At 40.1% G+C, this 20,880-nt stretch overlaps 3 protein-coding genes across 3 annotated transcripts in view; all 3 read left to right on the forward strand.

Moving 5' to 3' along the window:
* LOC146548161 (NACHT, LRR and PYD domains-containing protein 12-like) overlaps nucleotides 1-20,880 on the forward strand; it is a 192,740-nt gene that overhangs the window by 139,306 nt on the left and 32,554 nt on the right. The window lies entirely within an intron of this gene.
* The window catches only part of LOC146548163 (protein NLRC3-like), an 87,296-nt gene that overhangs the window by 65,964 nt on the left and 452 nt on the right, over nucleotides 1-20,880 (forward strand). The window contains exons 7-8 of the mRNA XM_085263809.1: nucleotides 15,602-15,775; nucleotides 18,835-19,011. Of these exons, the coding sequence (XP_085119935.1) occupies nucleotides 15,602-15,775; nucleotides 18,835-19,011 (351 nt within the window). The remainder of the gene's footprint in view (nucleotides 1-15,601; nucleotides 15,776-18,834; nucleotides 19,012-20,880) is intronic.
* LOC146548165 (NLR family CARD domain-containing protein 3-like) lies at nucleotides 8,882-15,526 on the forward strand. Its single transcript, XM_085266232.1, has 2 exons — nucleotides 8,882-9,155; nucleotides 13,752-15,526. The coding sequence occupies exons 1-2, from the start codon at nucleotides 8,882-8,884 to the stop codon at nucleotides 15,524-15,526; spliced, it is 2,049 nt and encodes a 682-aa protein (XP_085122358.1).

A 20,880-nucleotide genomic window follows, 5' to 3' on the forward strand; every position in this document is an offset into this window, starting at 1 on the left:
CGAGGACCCGGCCTTCGCGGCGTACGTGGGCTGGGTCCTCAGAAGGTTGGATATGCTGGAAGTAAACAGCTGGGGAAATTGGACGGTCTAGCCTTCTGATTAGCGTCACCGCTGTCTCGGTGGAGTTTAATAAACTCGGCTGTCTGCTCCTTGCTATCTGCAATATAACAGGACACTGGAGTAAATTCTCGACCGTCTCATACTTCTGTTTAATCAGTTTTCTGTTTGATGTTTATTCAGCTGTGTAAAAACCAAGGAGGAACCCACCCGGGGGATTAATAAAGTTTTATTTTATCTAATCTAATCTAATAACTTTAATCTCAGCCAAACCGATTTACTCACGAACAAACAAAACACTGAAAAAAGCCAAACAATAACATTTTTAGGTTGTCTAAGTAAGTTATGCAGGCCCGTGCAGGGGGGGCTGGAGGGGCTTGAGCACCCGCCCCTTTCCTGATGGGTGCCCAAAGTGCCCTTTTGTTGAGGCAACTTTTAAAAAACATTTTTTTTTTTTTTTTTTTTTTTTTATGTGTGTGTGCGTGCGGAGTCCTGTCTGTGCCCCTCAACAATAATATTTAACTATTAATCACAGTTTTGCTAAATAAAAGGATCTGGCTTGCATCAGTCACATGATCACATTTAACCAATGATCGCCCTTGATGGCAGAACGCGCTGGTTACGAGCCGGGAACGAGCTCACAAAGAGCACGCGCATTTTTAGCGGTCCGGAGCTGTAGGAGAAACACAAGTTAACTCAGAGACACAGACTGATGCGACAAACCCAGTAAGTAGGTGTACAGCGTACACTGTAGTGTATAGCACACAGGAGTATTGGCTTATTACGTACACGTTGGTAAGCTGTCTTGTTGCAACTGACGAACTGAAACAAACGAGCGTGCTGTGTGTGCAACAGCGTGACAAACATTACCTGTCCTTTTATTAACTGCACATGTAGTGCTGGTCATAGCTGCTAGCTCACTGGGTAAGGCTGTCATAGGTCTGTAGCTCTGTCACCGTTTTAGGGAACATGTTTAGTTTTAAAGTAAGTTACAGAGCATTTCCTGCCTTTCTGGGGGGATTATATTTCACTAAAAACGATCTAATATACATGTCCACATAATTATGCATTATTATAATATTTTAAAAAAACACACGCTGTATTTTAAAGAACATACTTTAAGAAGCAGATTATATTAGATTTATATTTTAAATAAGACAAAATTTGGATTTTACAGCAGTAAAATTATTGTATCTCTACAGTTTAAACATGTAATAAGCTTTGCCCTGCACAGAGTGGATAGTGAAACAAATGGAATCATCATAAATACATTATTTCATATTTATTACTTCCCCCTCCTCATTGCTTTATTATTGTAGCTCTAGTAATAAATAATAATGTAAGGATTCTGGATCAGCACCATTATGCCCATAGTATATACAGTATTCTGAAGAAGGTCTAAAATGTCACTGTGTGTGCGTGCATGTGCTTGTTTTATGTATATGGATTTTTTTAAATTATTACTCATGATATAACATTGTCCAGACATGGCTGGTAAGGACATGAGGAGGAAACAGTAGGAGCTGTGTGAGGCTACTAAAGGCAGGGCTATAACATTTTTCTGTCATCATTTTATTATAGATTAAGTGCTGGAGTTGTTAGGTGTGGGTAATTAGATTATAGTTTATTGCAATAGCAAGTTGTGCCTTGTTCTCAGATGGACAGCAAGTGGAGAGTGATGTATGAAATGATGGGATGGAAGGAAGAAGAGAAGCAAAGAGTGATTCACAGGCAGAGCAGAGTTTATGTCACAGTTTTTCGTTGCCTTATGGTTCCAAACGCTGTCACCAATCTTTGCATTTTGTTATTATCTCATGACACTTGTTTAATCAGCTACCATCTCTCCTATGGACTTTTTAATGTCTACAGTCTCAGATCAACACAGCCCTGCCCTTCAGCACTATCCACAGCAACCCCTCAACAGCAACATTGTACCCATCAGGTAAAACATCGACTACGTTTGCTTTGCCTTGTCGCCACCTCACAACAGTGATATAGTATGATGCAATCCCATATTAGATTGTTGATGAATGTGTGTTGTTGTTATTCAGCCTGGTTCAATGTGCCCCTTTTTAACTTTGAGCACCCGCCCCTTTAAACGTCTCTGCACGGCCCTGGACTTATATATCACGTTTAACCTGAGTAGCGAAAGTCCGCGGTGATCTGAAAATGATGTGCCGGGAGTTGTGCCGTTCTCGGCGGCTTCAGTGACCCTCGAGCTCCTGGCTGGCTATAGTGCTGGTGGGTAGCAGACGTCTCCGAAAACGTCGAAGCACTTTTGCAAATATGCGGTATCTTGATAAACCGAGCAGATATTTGATGTTTACACAGCTACTTTCTCGCCTGAAAATATGTTAAAAGTTTATTTTGTGACCCAGAAAGATTAGTATGAGTAATTTTAAAACTTAGTAGTGGCCGCCAAATTGAGGAACTGGATTTGGTGGTCATGAAAATGGCATTAAACAAGTCCCCAGGGACAGATGGACTCACTACTAATTTTTATCAATTCTTCTGGAAGGACCTAAGAACTTTATTGTTTGATGCATTAAAGGAATCGATAGAGAAAAAAAGAACTGATGCCGAGCATGAAACAAGCGCTGATAACCCTGATCCCTAAATCGGGTAAGGATAAAAGAATTTTAGACAATTTAAGACCCATCACCTTACTAAACACTGACTATAAGATCCTGTCTGGAGCTGTAGCTGAGAGGCTAAAGAAAGGCATCTCAAACATTATCAGTGAAACACAATCAGGTTTTTTGAAAGGAAGACTAATTCATAACAATATTGGGCTGGTTTTGGACCTCCTTGAGTACAGTGAAATAATCCAAGATGTCACGGTCCTGAGTCTGTGGACTCAGTGTTTTTCTGTTTGTATTAGTTATCTTTGATTTCATGATGTGTTTTGATTCTCTTGGGTTTGATTTTTGTCGCTAGTATTCCTAACTCCCTAGGTCCTTGGCATTTCTTGTGTTCTCCTTCTTAGGTCGTGGTTCTGTGTTACTTCTGTTAGTATACAGTCATCTCTGTCAGTGTGTCTCTTGTTCTGTCACTGTATCCCCTAGTTTAGTCCACGTCTGTTCAGTTTCCTGTTTTACTTTGAAAGTCTGTGTACTATGTCAATGTGTTGAGTTTTGCCGCCCCTTGTCTTGTCATGTCTGATGAGTCCCAGCTGTGTTCTCCTCCTGTTTCACATTCCCTAATCACCTCAGTATGTATTTAAGCCCTGTGTTTTTCCCTGCCAGTTGTTGCGTCCTCCACGTTTGTTGTGTGTGTATTCATTGTCGTCTACCTTCAGCATCTCCAGTCTAGTTAGTTTAAGTTGTTGTTTATGTATCGCCAAGGGTGACTCACCAGCAAATAAAGCTGTCGTATAAGTTAATGTTTTTTCTCTGAGTCCTGCACGTGGGTCCAGCCACTGACAGCTACACAACTCATCGTGACACAAGAGAGAGGATACATCCTGTTCTTGGATTTTTACAAAGCATTTGACTCAGTTGAACATACGTTCATATTACAAACTCTGCAGTCTTTTGGTTTTGGACAGGAATTTATCAATGTTATAGAGATGCTATATAATGACATTAACAGCTCTGTTTTGCACATATTCAACTCTGTATATTTTATATATTTTATTATTATTTTTTTTACTATTTAATTTGTAAAAATGTGTATACACACACACACACACACACACACACACACACACACGTAGGAAAATATTTAGTATACACATCCAGAAATGCATACACTATTATATATTGTACATATATTTATTAGTTTCAGATTAGCCATTCTTGTATTTTGCTCGTTTGTGTTGTTGTGTTTGCACATCTCTGTTGCTTGTGGGGCTCGCCCACAAGAATTTCACTCGCATGTGCTGTGCCAGTGTGCCTGCACATGTGATGTGACAATAAAAGTGATTTGATTTGATTTGATTTGCTAGAACATGGTACATGTTCAAGGTTTGAGGTTAATAGAGGGATAAGGCAGGGATGTAGCAGCTCACCACTTCTGTTCATCATGGTTGCTGAGTTATCTATTTTGATTAAAAACAGTCACATTGAGGGGTTAACTGTGATGGGTGAACAGATAATAATCAGTCAGCTCGCAGATGATACCACCCTGTTTCTAAAAAATGAGGACCAGATTCCTTTAGCCTTACAGGTGATCAACCACTTCTCCAAAGCTTCTGGCCTACAGCTGAATATTAATGAATAAGAAATTCTAGCTCTGCATGAGTGTCCCCTGCAAGCAATAGATAATATACAGATCAAAAAAAGAGGTTAAGTATCTGGGCATTGTAATTTGCAAGGATAAGACATCAACAGAAAATAAGAATATCTGTGCCAATATAGAAAAGTGTAAGTCAATTTTAAACAGGTGGCTGCAAAGGGACATAACTCTGTTTGGGAGAATCTTGCTAACCAAAATGGACAGTCTGTCCAGACTAATCTATCCAGCCTTTTCTCTGCCCATATCTCCAAAACTAATTAAATCTATAAATAATCTTAATTTTAGGTTCATATGGAGGAACAAATGTCATTATATAAAGAAAAATGATATGATTAAGAATTATGAAGAGGGTGGGGCTAATGCCATTGACTTTGATGTTATGAATGGTGTACTAAAACTGAAATGGTTAAGATCTTTCATTAGGAACAAAAATTCCTTTTGGAACATTATTCCCAATGTGATTTTTGGCAAAATGGGTGGAATAGACTTTTTGTTACGTTGTGACTTTGATTGCAGTTCGTTACCTGTTAAACTCTCAGCTTTCCATCAGCAGGTCCTTCTCTACTGGAAGATCTTAAGGGATTTGGGCTGTAGCTCATTTTATGGATGATAATGGGGTCTTATTAAAACATGAGACGTTTTGTGAGAAATTTGATGTAAGATGTACTGCTAACAGATATAAATCCCTAGTGAAAGCCATCCCAGTCCCTTTGAGATCAACGATAAAAGAAGATATTGTGCACTCTAAAATTTCTCCTGGACTGAGGCAGCTCTGCATAGCTGGAGTTGAATTTGGTGACAGCAGGTTTACAAACAAAGTGATCAGGAATATTTTGATCAACGACATTTGCCCTAATCCGGTTAAAAGAAATTATATCCTTAAAGAATTTGAGACCATGGAGGTTAAGGCGATAAGAAAAAAGTATATTTCACTTCCTCTTTCCCCTAAAGTAAAAGAGGTTCACTTTAAAATCATTAATGAGGTTTATCCAACCAATGAATTCTTAAGACGGAAATTTAACTTAGATGTGAACGCCTGCACATTTTGTGAAAATGATATTGAAAGTCTGGATCACTTGTTTTTCTACTGTGAATCAGTGCACTCCTTCTGGACTGACATGTGGAGCTGGCTACAGTCCAGGAGAATTCAGTTACCACATTTGACGGTGACAGTAATAAAATTTGGAATACTTGCTGAGAATGCAGATTTTGACCTGTTGATTAGGACGATTTTGTTAATGGGAAAAATTTTTCTTCACAAATGCAGATACTTTAAAGCTAAACCATGTATAAACAGATGGCTGAATGACTTTAGACTCTGGGCTAAATTGCTGAAACTTGTGAATAACAAGAAAGCTCATAAACTTGTTGTTTTATTTAACGAGTTTAATCTATGTTAAAAAAAAGAAACCTCCCTATTTTATAATCATGACTGCCATTTTTTGCTCATGGTATTTTTTGCCTTTGGTTCAAATCCTTCAAAATACATACAAAATCAGTATCGATACTGACGTAAATTAATAGAAATAGAGATGGACCGATACGTAATATCGCATTGGTCCATCTCTATTTCCCTTTCTGGATTAAGTAAGGTTGTAAAAGCAGCTCGATGTACAACCTGTTCTTTGGATCCTCTACCAGCCTGGGCTATAAAGGAACTGTGGTCAGCATTAGGACCCTACAACCTGTTTCTTTTAAATACTTCATTGAGTCTTTCCTGAATGTTTTAAATCAGCTGTGGTAGTACCAATCTTGAAAAAGCCTGGACTGGATGTTGACATGGTCGCAAATAGGGCAGGGTATCGTCACTGAATTCTAGAATTGATTTGATTCCGATTCACAAGGTCCTGAATCAATTCGATCCACGATTCGATTCAATTCGATTTGAATCTGGGAAATTTTGCCTCAGACAGTCAGAAATATTATAATTCAGATCAGTACATTTACATATTTTTGTATCTATAAAAAGGAAGCTGACACTCGCAAGACTTTATCAAAGGTGTGAGCATCACAGCAGAGGCCTTTGTGTCAAAGTAGCTGAAGATAAAACAGAAAAACATGAAGGTGGTTTTATAAAAATATTCTACAGTAGATCAAAAACGAAAGAAAACCATTAATCGACATATGAACATTACCTCTGAAGTTACAGCGGTTTTATGACAGACACAGTGTTTTGCAATTTGCATAATTTTAAAAAGTTTAAATTTGTTCAGAAGCCTGTTGAACGGCAGAAATTAGGTTTTCTTTTCGGAAGTAAGTAAAAGGAAAAAAACAGCGGCCGACAGCGCTGTAAACAACGGTAGACTTGTGCGTAACAAGCAAGCGAATAATGCAGAAAACAGATTTTTAGACAGGAAACTGTGTGTGTGAGAGAGAGAGAGAGAGAGCGAGCTGTGCATGAAGTGTGATTTTTATCCTGGTGGAAGCAAAACAGCAAAAGTCAGAGTGAGTTCATGACGATGTTTATGTGAAGCGTAGTTTGGATCTTCTTTTGCTGCTGGTTCAGTCAATATTGTTTGGAGAGAGATAAAACTAACAGCTTTAGAATCAGCGTAAAAAGGACGTAAACACAAAGCTCGGAGCCGCCGAAACATCAGAATCAGCGAGCTGTCGGCTTTCAGCCCCGACCGTGTCCGTGCCATCGGGTGAGAAAGGCGACATCTCACTGATTCTGATGCGTCGGCGGCTCCGAGCTTTGTGTTTACGTCTTTGTGCAGAATCCGTGTTCCTGCTCTCATTTACTGTTTCAGCTGTTTGGTGGTTGTTAAAGTTTTGTGAGGTTTAACCTGAGATTCTGGCGTTGGTGCAAAATGCAGCTGCTCGCATTTTAACAAGAACTGGGAAATTTGAGCACATTACCCTGTTCTGAGATGTCTTCACTGGCTACCTTGTCAGGTTCGAGCAGATTTTAAGGTCCTGCTGCTCACCTACAAGGCTTTAAACGGATTGGCACCTTCATACCTCTCCGACCTTTTACACCTTTATGTTCCATCTCGTGCTCTCCGATCTCAGGACTCTGGTCTTCTAAAAGTTCTTAGAGCCAGAAAAAAGTCAATTGGAGAGCTTTTTCTTTTCATGCCCCGTTTCTGTGGAACAACCTCCCACAAGATATTCGGCAGGCTGCTCTGTGGAGGTTTTTAAAACCAAGTTGAAGACACATTTGTTCACCCGATCCTACATGTCTTAATTCTATGGCTTTTAGTTTTTACATTTTTATTGTTTTTAACTTGTATTGTGTCTTTTACCTGTATTGCTATGTATCGCTTTTATTTAATTTATCTCTTTAGTTGTACAGCACTTTGTTTGAAAGCGCTTTATAAATAAAGTTATTATTATTATTATTATTATTACAAGGTCCACGTTTACGGGAACATCTGCTACAGATATGGGAGAATATTTGATTTCTATTGTAGACAGAAGCCACGGGTGTGTTCAGTCAAACGTTTAGAATAAACTTTGGTCTATAAATGTGTTTCATGATTTATTTTTAACTCCAACTGCTTATTTGTACTATGCTTTCATTTCAGAGCGCAATGAGAAATAAAAAGGATATTTTCAATAAAACTGTCACGATCCTGGGTCTGTGACTCAGTGTTTTCTGTTTTGTATTGTTAATCTTTGATTTCATGATGTATCTTTGTTTATTCTTACGTTTTGGTTCTGTGTTTTGTTGTACCTCTAAGTTCAGTCTTTGTATTTCCTGCTTTGTTGTGAAGGTCCGTGTCTCATGTCAGTGTGTTTAGTTTGCGTTTCCTCTGTCTCGTCTTGTCAATCACTCCCAGCTGTGTCCTCCTTCTGTGTCTCATTCCCTCGTTATCCCTCTGTGTATTTAAGCCTTGTGTTTGCCTCTGTTAGTTGCTGGTTTGTCTGCGTATCTGTCAGGGTCCTGGGTCTCCTGAGCTAGTGGTTTCAGTTCTTTGTGATTTTTGTATTATGCCAGTTTAGTTTGTGAGTTATTCTATGCTTCCTAGGTTTTGATTCCCTGCCCCCCTTGTTTCTCTGTGCACTCTGTTCTGTGTTTAGTCTTCTCTGTCCATTTGTTCCGCCCTGTGTTGTTGCCTTCTGTGTCTCCCTCTGTGTAACTGTCTATATAGTGATGTGTTGTGGTGCTTTGCTCCCACCCCTTGTGTTCCGTGTTTTCGTCTTCCCTTCGTGTACTATTAGTTTTTAGGTTTTTGCTTAGTTTCCATGCTCACCTTCGCCATTTCTGTTTGTATCACCATGTGATGAATAAACTCACTTGCATCTGAGCTGCCTGCATAAAGGGTCCTTTGATAATTTACACACGGCTCTCAAACCGTGACGAAAACACTGGAAAAATTGGGCTGTTCTAAAATGTTTGACGGGTAGTGTATATATTTAGTTTATATATTTTCTTTATTTATAATAGTTTGTTTTATATTGTAGCAAAGTGTTACTTGGATACTTCTCTATGTGCTTCTTCATGTGCAATTTTGTTGCATTCTGAGCCTTAGAAATTTATTGTGATGAACTGCTGTTAGAATCAAGTTAAATTCTGATAAATCAGACAATTACCTCTCCAGCTGTTGTTACAGTCTTTGTTTATCGGGTCCTTACAGGGTAAAAGATGACGACACCTAAAGAAATCCTTCTGGGGACTTTGAAGGATTTGGGACGTGATGACTTTGAAGAATTTAAGTGGCATCTGAAGAACGGGTCTGTAGAAGGTTTACCAGCAATCCCAGAGAGTGAACTGGAGAATGCAGAGAGGACGAACATAGTGGATCTGATGTTTGATACCTACTCTATCAACACTTTTGAAGTCACTAAAAATCTTTTGGGGAGGTTAAACAGGAATGATCTGTTGGAGAATTTAAATAAAACCATCCCAGAACCCACAGGTAAGTCAGGGAATGACTAAACAAAAAACACATAAACAATAAAAACCTTAGTTAACATTACACAGGTGCCATTAAAATCCATATAAATAATAAATCCAAAACACTTGCCAACACTTTCAGGAGTGAGAGACTGCAGAAAGCCAACAGTTTATATGTGTTTTATGCATCTGCACAAATAACCTCCTGTGTACACACATGAATATCTGCTCTTTGGGTTGGTTTGATTAAAATGGGACCAGCAGCAGGTTTTCTGCCCATTTTACAGATTTATATTGTCAGATTGGTTTTAGAGCTGTTTTATCAACATAAATGAGGCGACAACAACAGTTTGGGACACGTCACAAATATGATCAAAGTGCTATTTCTTAAATCTATTTACCAGTTGAAGGTAAAGTTAAAAAAATGGCTGCCATTTCTTTCTGCTGTTTGGAGACCCAAACAAAAAAATGCCCAGACAGTAAATGCTTTTTATTATGGTTGATAAACAGGACACTAAGGTGATTGGTCAAAGGTTGGAGGAAAGCCACAGTTCTCCTTATTTGACTGAAATCCACCATTTCAGCTCATGCTTTTTCTTCTGCAGCTTTCTTGGAGATTCCACTTCAGCCTTCTGCTGGCAACGCTCCCATTACCAAGCTTCCCATAGGCAGTATCATTAGAAGACATAGCATACATTTACACTGCTATGCAGATGACACCCAGCTCCATCTGTCCATGAAGCCAGATAACACACACCAATGAGTTAAACTGCAGGAATGTCTTAAAGACATAAAGACCTGGATGGCCGCTAACTTTCTGCTTCTTAATTCAGATCAAACTGAGGTTATTGTACTCGGCCCTGAAAATCTTAGAAATATGGTATCTAACCAGATTCTTACTCTGGATGGCATTACCTTGGCCTCCAGTAACGCTGTGAGGAACCTTGGAGTCATTTTTGACCAGGACATGTCCTTCAACGCACATATTAAACAAACATGTAAGACTGCTTTCTTCCATTTGTGCAACTAAAGTTAGAAATATCCTGTCTCAGAGTGACGCTGAAAAACTAGTTCATGCATTTATTACTTCCAATTCATTATTATCAGGAAGTCCAAAAAATTCCCTGAAAAGCCTTCAGTTAATCCAAAATGCTGCAGCAAGAGTCCTGACAGGGACTAGAAAGAGAGAGCAGATTTCTCCTGTTTTGGCTTCCCTTCATTGGCTTCCTGTTAAATCCAGAATTCAAAATCCTGCTCCTCACATACAAGGTCTTAAATAATCAGGCCCCATCTTATCTTAATGACCTTGTAGTACCATATCCCCCTATTAGAGCACTTCGCTCTCACACTGCAGGCCTACTTGTTGTTCACAGAGTATTTAAAAGTAGAATGGGAGGCAGAGCCTTCAGTTTTCAGGACCCAAAAAGATAGTTGGGTTTTTTTCTGTTGTATTATTGTAGGTTCTTTATCTTACAATATAAAGCACATTGGGGTGACTGTTGTTGTTATTTGGAGGAATTAAAAAAAACGTTTATACTTGAAATTCTTTCATTTATTCTACATATTTATTCATTACTGGCTCCATATTGTTGTTTATGTAATATGTGAAATGCTGCTAGTATTGATTTGGTGCTGTATAAATAAACATAATTAAATCGAATGTGTCTCTATAAAACCTGCCCTCAGTTATAACTAGAGTTGGATGTCTCGAGACCGGTCTCGAGACCACTCTTACGTGGTCTTGGTCTCGTCTTGGTCTCGACGGACTTTTGTCTTGGTCTCGGTCTTGGTCTCGCTGTTTCGGTCTTGCGTTCTCAAATCGACATAGTGTTCGGGAGATTTGGAGTCAACCATCAGCGGAGCGGGGGGGGGGGGTGGCTTACTGGGCTTAAGCCCGGGTCATTTTTTCAGAAGCATGGGGTCTTTTGGAGTGTAATTTTTTAGTTAGATGCCTGACTGACAACTGTATAAAACAAAAACAACACACGAAGCACAGAGCGCACCGTCGTAAATTCCCCCTAATTTTGGTATGATCCGAGCTCAGGCACTAGGCGACTGAGCACAGCACCCATGTGAGCCAGGGGGGAGAAGCTGCTGGCTGCGAGTTTGCTGCAGACAGAGGACAGCTTAAGTTTGACCAGGTACCAAAGCAAATCATTCGTACTGAACTAATAATGTAAATATGACGGTGTATCACAAAAGATTGATATCAAACTGATCACTTGGTTGCGTTACTTGCTCTTCGAGTGAATCAACAAATGGCGAAATGAAAAGCCGAACAGCAACAATGCTGTTTCTTTAGAGATTTACATTTCATATTTTCAGTTGTTACCCTCCACGGCTAAACAAACTCTCTAAATCGGTTTCAATTGTGTACTGATGTACACAATCTTAATGTACTACCTTAAACCTGCTGCTGGTCCCATTTTAATCAAACCAACCAAAAGAGCAGATATTCATGTGTACACAGGAGGTTATTTGAAACCAGATATTTACATACACTTTATGGAGAAAACATAAAAACTTTTTTTTACTGTTAAACATCAATTTAGAGTAAACTTTTGTTTTAGATAAATAAATGTTGAAATATCTTTTGAATTAGTTAAATGTCAGAATAAAAAGAGGGAGCTGTCTATTTTAATCACTTTCATCATATTAAGGAGTACATGTACACTAAGTTTATTGTTAATTAATAAGAAACTCCAGACGATTCAATTCTGAGCTGAAGAAGCTTCTGATAGGTTTGTAGAGTCCATGTGAGTAAGTTTGTGGCACAGCTGTGGATGCATATAAGGCAAAACACAGAGCCTGTTTCTTTGACATGGGAAAATCAAGAGATGTCAACCAAAACACCAGGAAAAGAACTGTGGAGCTCCATAAGTGTGGCTCAGTTTGAATACAATTTGGTGCCATTTGCAATTAAGAAATACAGATAGTTTCTCTCTTTACTCTTAAAGTTAACAAATATGTTTTTTATATTTATCAATCTAAAAAAATAAACATTTAGTCTGATTTGATGTTACAATTAAAAAGTGTTTGTGTTTTTATCTGAAGAGTACATAAATATGTGGTTTCAACTGTATAGTTGATGATGTTGGTGTTTGGCTTGATTGTCAGCACAAAGAGGGAGAGAGAGAGGAGCAGAGAGGGAGAGAGAGAATGAGGACAGAACAGAGATGAACAAGAGCAGGTGAGACACATGTTAGTCAAATGGTTGTTTGCCAAAACTCATCAGAACATGTATCTAGTACCTAGTGTTTCTTTTTAGATACCATTTGTTACTTTTCAAATTCTGTATTTATTAAGTTATGCAGGCTTGTTTGCACAACAAGGCTAAATAATTATATGAACTTTTCTCAATCTAAATATTGTACTTTGGTAGAATTAAAAAATAAGTGTAGTGCAGGTCTATGATGATTTTTTAGTGCTACTATCATCTAGTTCTGATTCTGGTTCTGATTCTGTTTTAATTCCAGATCAGTTCTGGGTCTGGTTGAATTGGGGTTTAGTCCCTGTGTCTTGATACAGGCCCGACTTTGTTCTGCCTTGTTGCTTAATTAAAAAACTAGTTTAAGGTGTCCTGCATATGTATATAGAATAGCATCTGGCTGCAGTTTAAAGACTTTTTTTGTCTCGGTCTCGGTCTTGGTCTCGTCTCAGTCTCGGTCTTGGTCTCGTCTCAACTTGGTCTTGGTCTTGTCTTGGTCTCGATACCCTCTGGTCTTGGTCTTGTCTTGGTCTCGGATTAGGCGGTCTTGACTACAAGTCTAGTTATAACCCAAGTGTCAGGGCTCAATGGCTCATGAAAAGGAATGGAGTCAAGCACAGAACCAAAAAACGGAGGCTGAGTGACTTTTAACAGAAATGTATTTTACTAGATTTCTTGACAGAGAAAGCTGAATCACGGCTAAATTCAACAGCAAGCGAGGTATTATGAGAAGTGCAGAGCTGAGGCCAGAACATAAGCTGAGGCAGGTCAAAGGAACAACAGGGGCAGAAACGGGCGAATAGAAACTATCCAGGATCACTGGAACAAAGGAGATAATAATCAGAGTGGTCCACAGTGTAGTGAATGAGTCCAAGATTTAAAAACTAAGAGGTGTTACGTGGCTGCAGGTGGAGATCAGCTGGAGGAGGAGATGAATTAAATCTGGGTACAGAGTGAGATGTGGGTGCACATGGAGGCAGGCAGGTGAGGATGGCAGTTTGCAAGAGTGAGTTTTCCCAGCAGTGGCAGGGCAGAATCCTGAGGCGTGACTTATGGCGAGAGTTGGAAGATGTATCCAGGTGCCGACTAGGGAACAGGAAAAGAGGGTTACGCGAAACAAGCTGAGGAGCACAAGACAAAATGTGAGGCAGAGAACTGACTGTGGTAAGCAGACAATCTGGAGAAGGTTCATTGTGAGTGCTGCTCATAAATACTGCCGGAGTAATTGGCAACAGGTGAGGAGCAGGGAGGAGTGAGGAGGGCTCCACCCAGGGGAGGAGAGCTGATGCTGTGGAAAGTTACTCAGACTCACCCGGATCATGACACCAAGAGTCCAGTGAACTGAACACATAACCACAGTAACCAGAATGCAGTTTTCTCATTTGTGTCATTTGCTGTTTATTCATGCAGAGATTCTCACTGAGTGTCAGCTCAAACTCAAGTCAGACCTGAAGCAGAAGTTCCAGTGTGTGCTCGAGGGGATTTCTACAACAGAAAACCCGACCCTCCTGAGTCAGATCTACACAGAGCTCTATATCACAGGGGGAGGGACTGCAGAGGTCAATGATGAACATGAGGTCAGACAGATTGAAACAGCATCCAGGAAACCAGACAGACCAGAAACAACCATCAGACAAGAAGACATCTTTAAACTCCCACCTGGAAGAGATAAACCAATCAGAACAGTGCTGACAATGGGAGTGGCTGGCATTGGGAAAACAGTCCTAACACAGAAGTTCACTCTGGACTGGGCTGAAGACAAAGCCAACCAGGACATCCAGTTCATGTTTCCATTCACTTTCAGAGAGCTGAATCTGCTGAAAGAGGAAAAGTTCAGCTTGGTGGAACTTGTTCATCACTTTTTCACTGAAACCAAAAAAGCAGGAATCTACATCTTTGAAGACTTCCAGGTTGTGTTCATCTTTGATGGTCTGGATGAGTGTCGACCTCCTCTGGACTTCCACAAAACTACAATCCTGACTGACCCTAGAAAGTCCACCTCAGTGGATGTGCTGCTGATAAACCTCATCAGGGGGAAACTGCTTCCCTCTGCTCGCCTCTGGATAACCACACGACCTGCAGCAGCCAATCAGATCCCTCCTGACTGTGTTGGCGTGGTGACAGAGGTCAGAGGGTTCACTGACCCACAGAAGGAGGAGTACTTCAGGAAGAGATTCAGAGATGAGGAGCAGGCCAGCAGCATCATCTCCCACATCAAGACATCACGAAGCCTCCACATCATGTGCCACATCCCAGTCTTCTGCTGGATCACTGCTACAGTTCTGGAGTTTGTCATGAAGAACAAAGAGAGCAAAGATCTGCCTAAGACTCTCACAGAGCTCTACCTACGCCTTGTGCTATTTCACCTAAAAACGAAGGACATCAAGTATGATGGAGGAGCTGAGACAGAGTCATGCAGGAAGATCATTGAGTCTCTGGGAAAACTGGCCTTTGATCAGCTGCAGAAAGGAAACCTGATCTTCTATGAATCAGACCTGACAGAGTGTGGCATCGATATCAGAGCAGCCTCAGTGTACTCAGGAGTGTTCACACAGATCTTTAAAGCTGATGAGTGTCACATGTTCAACAACGTTGTTTACTGTTTCATCCATCTGAGCATTCAGGAGTTCTTTGCTGCTCTTCATGTCTATCTGACCTTCATCAACTCTGGAGTCAACCTGCTTAAGAAACAATCTCCTCTCTTTAAAATCTTCCAGAAAACACTTACTGTAAAAGACTTCTACCAGAGTGCTGTGGACAAAGCCTTAGATAGTCCAAATGGCCACCTGGACTTGTTCCTCCGCTTCCTCCTGGGTCTTTCACTGCAGACCAATCAGGATCTTCTATGCATGCTGACACAGACAGGAAGTAGCTCACAGACCAATCAGGAAACAGTTCACTACATCAAGAAGAAGCTCAGTGGGAAACTGTCTGCAGAGAAAAGCATCAACCTGTTCCACTGTCTGAATGAACTGGATGATCGTTCTCTAGTGGAGGAGATCCAACAGTCCCTGAGATCAGGACGTCTCTCCACAGATCAACTGTCTCCTGCTCAGTGGTCGGCTCTGGTCTTCATCTTACTGTCATCAGATCTGGATGAGTTCGACCTGGAGAAATACTCCGGTTCAGAGAAGGCATTTTTGAAGCTGCTGCCAGTGGTCAAAGCATCCAAGAAAGTGCTGTAAGTGAATCTATGAACAAATATGTTTAATAATGCTAGATGAATAAAAGAATATGTCTCCATTGTTATTCTTCCTCAGGCTGAGAGATTGTAAACTCTCAAAAAGAAGCTTTGAAGCTTTGTCTGAAATTCTCAGCTCCCCATCCAATCATCTGAGAGAGCTGGACCTGAGCTCGAACAAGCTGCAGGATTCAGAATTGGATTTGCTGTGTGTTGGACTAAAGAGTCCTGACTGTAAACTTGAAACTCTCAGGTAAGGATACAGACGTTTTGACACTTTTTGACTCTTAAATCTGTAAGTTTATCTTGATGTGGACGTTCAAAGTCAGCACAATTTTCCTTTTAAGTTCCTGAGTTTATATTTTTGACTGTCAGGTTGTCTGGACAGATGTTTTTATTTTATTTTGTTTTTTTTACTTGTCCCTAAAGTCAGAACTAAACCCACATGTAGATGGCTTTCTGTTACTGGAGCAGCCTTCCTGAAGACAGCAGTGTGTTTTCATGCTTTTAAAGCCAAACTCACCTTTCAGACCTGGCTTTCATTTATTATCTATTTTTGTTTGTTTATTATATATTTATTTCTACTGTTTAACTACTGCTCACATCTGTTATCCTCCTTTTTAATTGTTCATTTCTTTTTACCCAGTGTTTCTATATTGCACTTTGTATTTGTCTATATTTATCATGCACTACTTTGCTCATTTATTGTTTGGTTTTAATGTTATTAAATTTCGGTTCTTTTGGTATTCGTTATGGCCAAAAAGACACGGCTCAAAAGTGGTCTTTTTACTTTTTAAGTTATTAAATTTGTAACTGTAGTGATTTGTGTGTGTGACAGAGAGGCACTGCCAGGGATTTTTGACACAAGTTGTTCTTGTAAAATCAGTCTGTGAAGGTTCTCAGACATCCAGGTCATCGTAGTCTAAGGAGCTTGGAAAGAAAAGCGTCTGGACTTCTTTAAGTTTCCTTGAAGATGTTTCACCTCTTATGAGAGAAGCGTCTTCAGTTCTAAGAGTCAAATGGTGGAGTGGGGCAGTCAGTGAAAGGGCAATGGTGGTGTCTCAGGGTTTGTATGTTTGGGGGGTTCAGAGGGAAAAGATGAATGCAGGTCTGGAGTTGGTGTGTGAGAGCAGGGAGTGAATCTGATCAAACATGAGTGTCATGAAGCCTGTTTGCAGTTATTTGCACTGTTTTCCACTCTGGATGTTGTTTCTGTTCAGCTGTGAGTATAAAAGGCTCCATTCTACAACCTGTTTGTGTTAGTTGTTCAATAGAAACATTATTTGGTGCTGATGTTGCACTTCTTTTATTCACAACCAGAGTTTTTGAAGTCTGCATAAAAATGATTTAAATGACTTTTGAATATTACTTTAAATACTTAGATTTAAAGTTCTGAAAAAAGTTTAAATACAAAGATCAGTATTGTCTAATGTTTTGGCTGCAGTGTGTTTTTGCAGACAGGTATAACAGAACAGCTTTAGTGTTTAGATTTTTTAAACTTGAGTATGAACTTATACAAAATGCAGCAAGATATTTAAAAAAAAAAGTGGCATCGTTCCATCTCTGCTTTGATTAGAGACACAGCTCTAATCAAAGAGGTGGTCCGCTTGCCTCCGCCCCAGAGAGAAGGGTTACATCTCCTGGGTTTAGGTGTTTTCCAATTTGTCATCATTTTGAAAAGTTTACATTTCTTCAGTGTTGAGCAGCAGAAATGAGACTTTCCTATCAGAGGTCATTTTTGAAAAAATGAGGTAAATCAACCATGAAAACCATGAATCAACATGTGAACATGAGCTGATGCTGCTGAAGTGAAGCAAAGTTACAGAGGTTTGATTACAGACACAGCTGAGAGTTTGTAATCTGTCATCATTTTAAAAAGTTTCCATGGAACAGCAGAAATGAGGCTTTACTGTCAGAGGCCGACAGCACTGAACACAACAGCAGACTGGTGGCTAATAAACAGTGAATGATGCAGAAACAGATGTTTGAAGCTGTTCTTGGAGTACACTGAGAGAGAGAGAGCTGTGCAGGCAGGAACAGCCAAAGTCAGAGAGAATTCATGAGCATATTGATCAAACGTGAAGCAGAGTTTGGATCTTCTTTTGCTGCTGCTTCACTCAGTTTTGGTTGGAGACAGATGAAACCTGCAGCTTCAGGATCTGTGAGCTGTCCACTTTCAGCCCCGACGGCGTGTCCGTGTACGTGCCGTGGAGTGAACGATCCACGCTCTGTGTTTCCATCTTTGTGTGTTTAGCTGCTCTCATTTACTGTTTTATCTGTTTGCTGCTTGTTGAAATAGTTTGTGAGCTTTAACCTGAGATTCTGGCAAAATACATTTATATTAAACATCGATTCAGGATTGAATGAATCAACATCGTTTTATTTGAATTAAAACCATTTAAATGGGAACATGAATTTTTTACAGCCGCCTCTAATGCTGGGTAATGTCAGCTGGTCCATGTGCAGCTGGCTGTGAGGCTCAGGGAGCGTCGACAAAGTGCAACACTGAAAGAACATCATCCATAAATATTGAGTAAGAACTGGACTCTCATACAGCGAGACTCAAATGCCTTTAAACATCAGCTTATCCTGCTGATCCAAGTCCAACACTGAGTTTGTAAAAACATGTTTGTCAATCATTTTGTTTGGTTTCTGAGGAAAATGATTCATTAACTTGCTGCTAATACACAACATTTCATCATATTTCCTCATAACCCTCTTTTGTCTGACCATTTGATCCCATTTGAATTTGCAATAAAGGATCCACAGAGTTTGGTGACAATAATGACAGTAGATGTTTGTGTGAAAGTGCTGGAAGCAAATGAGTGTGTGATGTTCTTTCAGTGTTGCACTTTGTAGACGCTCCCTGAGCACTGGTCTCACAGCCAGCTGCACATAGAGACCAGTGTTGTTAGTCCAGGTCAGAAGATGACTTGTTGGAATGAAAATGAGCTTGTAGTTTGTCTGCTTTAATAATGTTACTGGAAAAAGGTGTTGGACTTCAAATATGTCCATTTCTGTCACACTTCACCTTTAAAAGTGAAGCCATGTGGTTCCTGGAAGGAAAAACACGACTTTTTCAAGTCTTTGTCCTGTTTTTATGAGAAATGTTCGACTTTAATGTGAAACATTCAGAGTTTTTTCTCTTGTTGTGTTTGTTTGAAGCTGCTTCCTGTTGGCTTCAGCTGTTTGGAGTTTCCATTTTCTAAACTTCTACATTCTGAACCTTCTTCAGCTCTGAACAGATGATGAAACACTGAATGATTTCAAGCACTTTGTCTAATAAACTTACATCTTTCATTCTTTATACAGATTGAAGGACTGTGGTTTGTCAGAGATCAGCTGTGATTATCTGGCAGCAGCACTGAAGTCCAACCCCTCCCATCTGAGAGAGCTGGACCTGAGCGACAACGACAACCTGCAGGATCCAGGAGTGAAGCATCTGTGTGGTTTCCTGGAGAGTCCAGGATGTAAACTTGAAACTCTGAGGTCAGTCAGCATGTTTTAGTTGTGCTGAGATGAATATGATGTGAAAGTTGTGCTGACACTAAACTGCAGACATCAGGCTGATATTATACTGATCCACACTGAGGATCTTCATGGTAAAGTCTGTTTTCTTCTTCTCTGGTTTAGTCCATTGACTGCAGCAGAACAATGTTCACATTTCAAACAGTGATACTCAACGTATGGCCCGCGGCCCACACGCGGCCTGCCCACCTTTCCTGATTCAGAGAGAGGGGACCCTGATTAACTGTGTAGCTTCTTCCTCACAGTTCTAAGTATCAGACACAACAATGAATAATCCACAGCTGACTGTCTTTAGAGGGTCAAAGGTCACGGCACACAGCAGACAGTCAGAAATATTCTAACTCTGATCATTTATCAGTTGTGACACTGTGAGACTTGATCAGAGGTGTGATCATCACAGCAGAGGCCTTTGTGTCAAAGTCACTGAGCATCAAACAGAAACACATGAAGCAGATTTTCCTCTTCTGGCTTTTTATAGCAGATAACCTTCAAAATATTCTGCAGTCGATCAAAAACTGAAGCAAACCATGAAGCAACATGTGAACATGAGCTGATGCTGCTGAAGTGAAGCAAAGTTACAGAGGTTTGATTACAGACACAGCTGAGAGTTTGTAATCTGTCATCATTTTAAAAAGTTTCCATGGAACAGCAGAAATGAGGCTTTACTGTCAGAGGCCGACAGCACTGAACACAACAGCAGACTGGTGGCTAATAAACAGTGAATGATGCAGAAACAGATGTTTGAAGCTGTTCTTGGAGTACACTGAGAGAGAGAGAGCTGTGCAGGCAGGAACAGCCAAAGTCAGAGAGAATTCATGAGCATATTGATCAAACGTGAAGCAGAGTTTGGATCTTCTTTTGCTGCTGCTTCACTCAGTTTTGGTTGGAGACAGATGAAACCTGCAGCTTCAGGATCTGTGAGCTGTCCACTTTCAGCCCCGACGGCGTGTCCGTGTACGTGCCGTCGAGTGAACGATCCACGCTCTGTGTTTCCATCTTTGTGTGTTTAGCTGCTCTCATTTACTGTTTTATCTGTTTGCTGCTTGTTGAAATAGTTTGTGAGCTTTAACCTGAGATTCTGGCAAAATACATTTATATTAAACATCGATTCAGGATTGAATGAATCAACATCGTTTTATTCGAATTAAAACCATTTAAATGGGAACATGAATTTTTTACAGCCGCCTCTAATGCTGGGTAATGTCAGCTGGTCCATGTGCAGCTGGCTGTGAGGCTCAGGGAGCGTCTACAAAGTGCAACACTGAAAGAACATCATCCATAAATATTGAGTAAGAACTGGACTCTCATACAGCGAGACTCAAATGCCTTTAAACATCAGCTTATCCTGCTGATCCAAGTCCAACACTGAGTTTGTAAAAACATGTTTGTCAATCATTTTGTTTGGTTTCTGAGGAAAAAGATTCAATAACTTGCTGCTAATACACAACATTTCATCATATTTCCTCATAACCCTCTTTTGTCTGACCATTTGATCCCATTTGAATTTGCAATAAAGGATCCACAGAGTTTGGTGACAATGATGACAGTAGATGTTTGTGTGAAAGTGCTGGAAGCAAATGAGTGTGTGATGTTCTTTCAGTGTTGCACTTTGTAGACGCTCCCTGAGCACTGGTCTCACAGCCAGCTGCACATAGAGACCAGTGTTGTTAGTCCAGGTCAGAAGATGACTTGTTGCAATGAAAATGAGCTTGTAGTTTGTCTGCTTTAATAATGTGACTGGAAAAAGGTGTTGGACTTCAAATATGTCCATTTCTGTCACACTTCACCTTTAAAAGTGAAGCCATGTGGTTCCTGGAAGGAAAAACACGA

This window comes from Mchenga conophoros, linkage group LG23 (genome assembly GCF_057382185.1).
Source record: "Mchenga conophoros isolate Kocher_MC1m ecotype Shallow Benthic linkage group LG23, M_conophoros_male_GT1.1, whole genome shotgun sequence".
NCBI lineage: Eukaryota > Metazoa > Chordata > Actinopteri > Cichliformes > Cichlidae > Mchenga > Mchenga conophoros.